Raw genomic sequence first — 457 nt, 5'->3', positions numbered from 1 at the left:
TCTCCCGCAGGTGACTTGGTCATCCTGCGGAACGCAGGCATGTCCATCCGCCAAGCGCTCTTCTTCAACTTCATCTCCGCTTGCTGCTGCTACCTGGGTTTGGCCTTCGGCATCGTGGCCGGCAGCCACTTCTCTGCAAACTGGATCTTCGCTCTGGCCGGGGGGATGTTCCTCTACATCGCGCTGGCCGACATGGTAAGTGCCGAGCCCGGGGGATGCCAGATGCGCGGTCAGGACCGTGTCATGGGGTGTTTTTTTCATTCAACGGTTGCTGAGCTCCCTCCCTCTCTCTCTCCGCTGCCCCGCAGTTCCCTGAAATGAATGAGGTGAGCAGGGAGGACGAGCAGAAGGGCAGCGCACTCATCACCTTCGCCATCCAGAACGCGGGGCTGCTGACCGGCTTCACCATCATGGTGCTGCTCACCATGTACTCCGGACAGATCCAGATTGGGTAGGA

At 60.0% G+C, this 457-nt stretch overlaps 1 protein-coding gene across 1 annotated transcript in view; it reads left to right on the top strand.

The window, feature by feature from the left end:
• SLC39A14 (solute carrier family 39 (zinc transporter), member 14) overlaps window positions 1-455 on the top strand; it is a 6,883-nt gene extending 6,428 nt beyond the window's left edge. The window contains 2 exon segments of the mRNA XM_010136486.1: window positions 11-195; window positions 309-455. Coding sequence (XP_010134788.1) covers window positions 11-195; window positions 309-455 — 332 coding nt within the window.
• Window positions 456-457: the final 2 nt, after the last annotated feature.

The sequence above is a fragment of the Buceros rhinoceros genome, unplaced genomic scaffold (genome assembly GCF_000710305.1).
Source record: "Buceros rhinoceros silvestris isolate BGI_N320 unplaced genomic scaffold, ASM71030v1 scaffold25735, whole genome shotgun sequence".
NCBI lineage: Eukaryota > Metazoa > Chordata > Aves > Bucerotiformes > Bucerotidae > Buceros > Buceros rhinoceros.
Note: the sequence above shows the minus strand (reverse complement) of the source record. Positions and strands in the feature narration are given on the sequence as shown.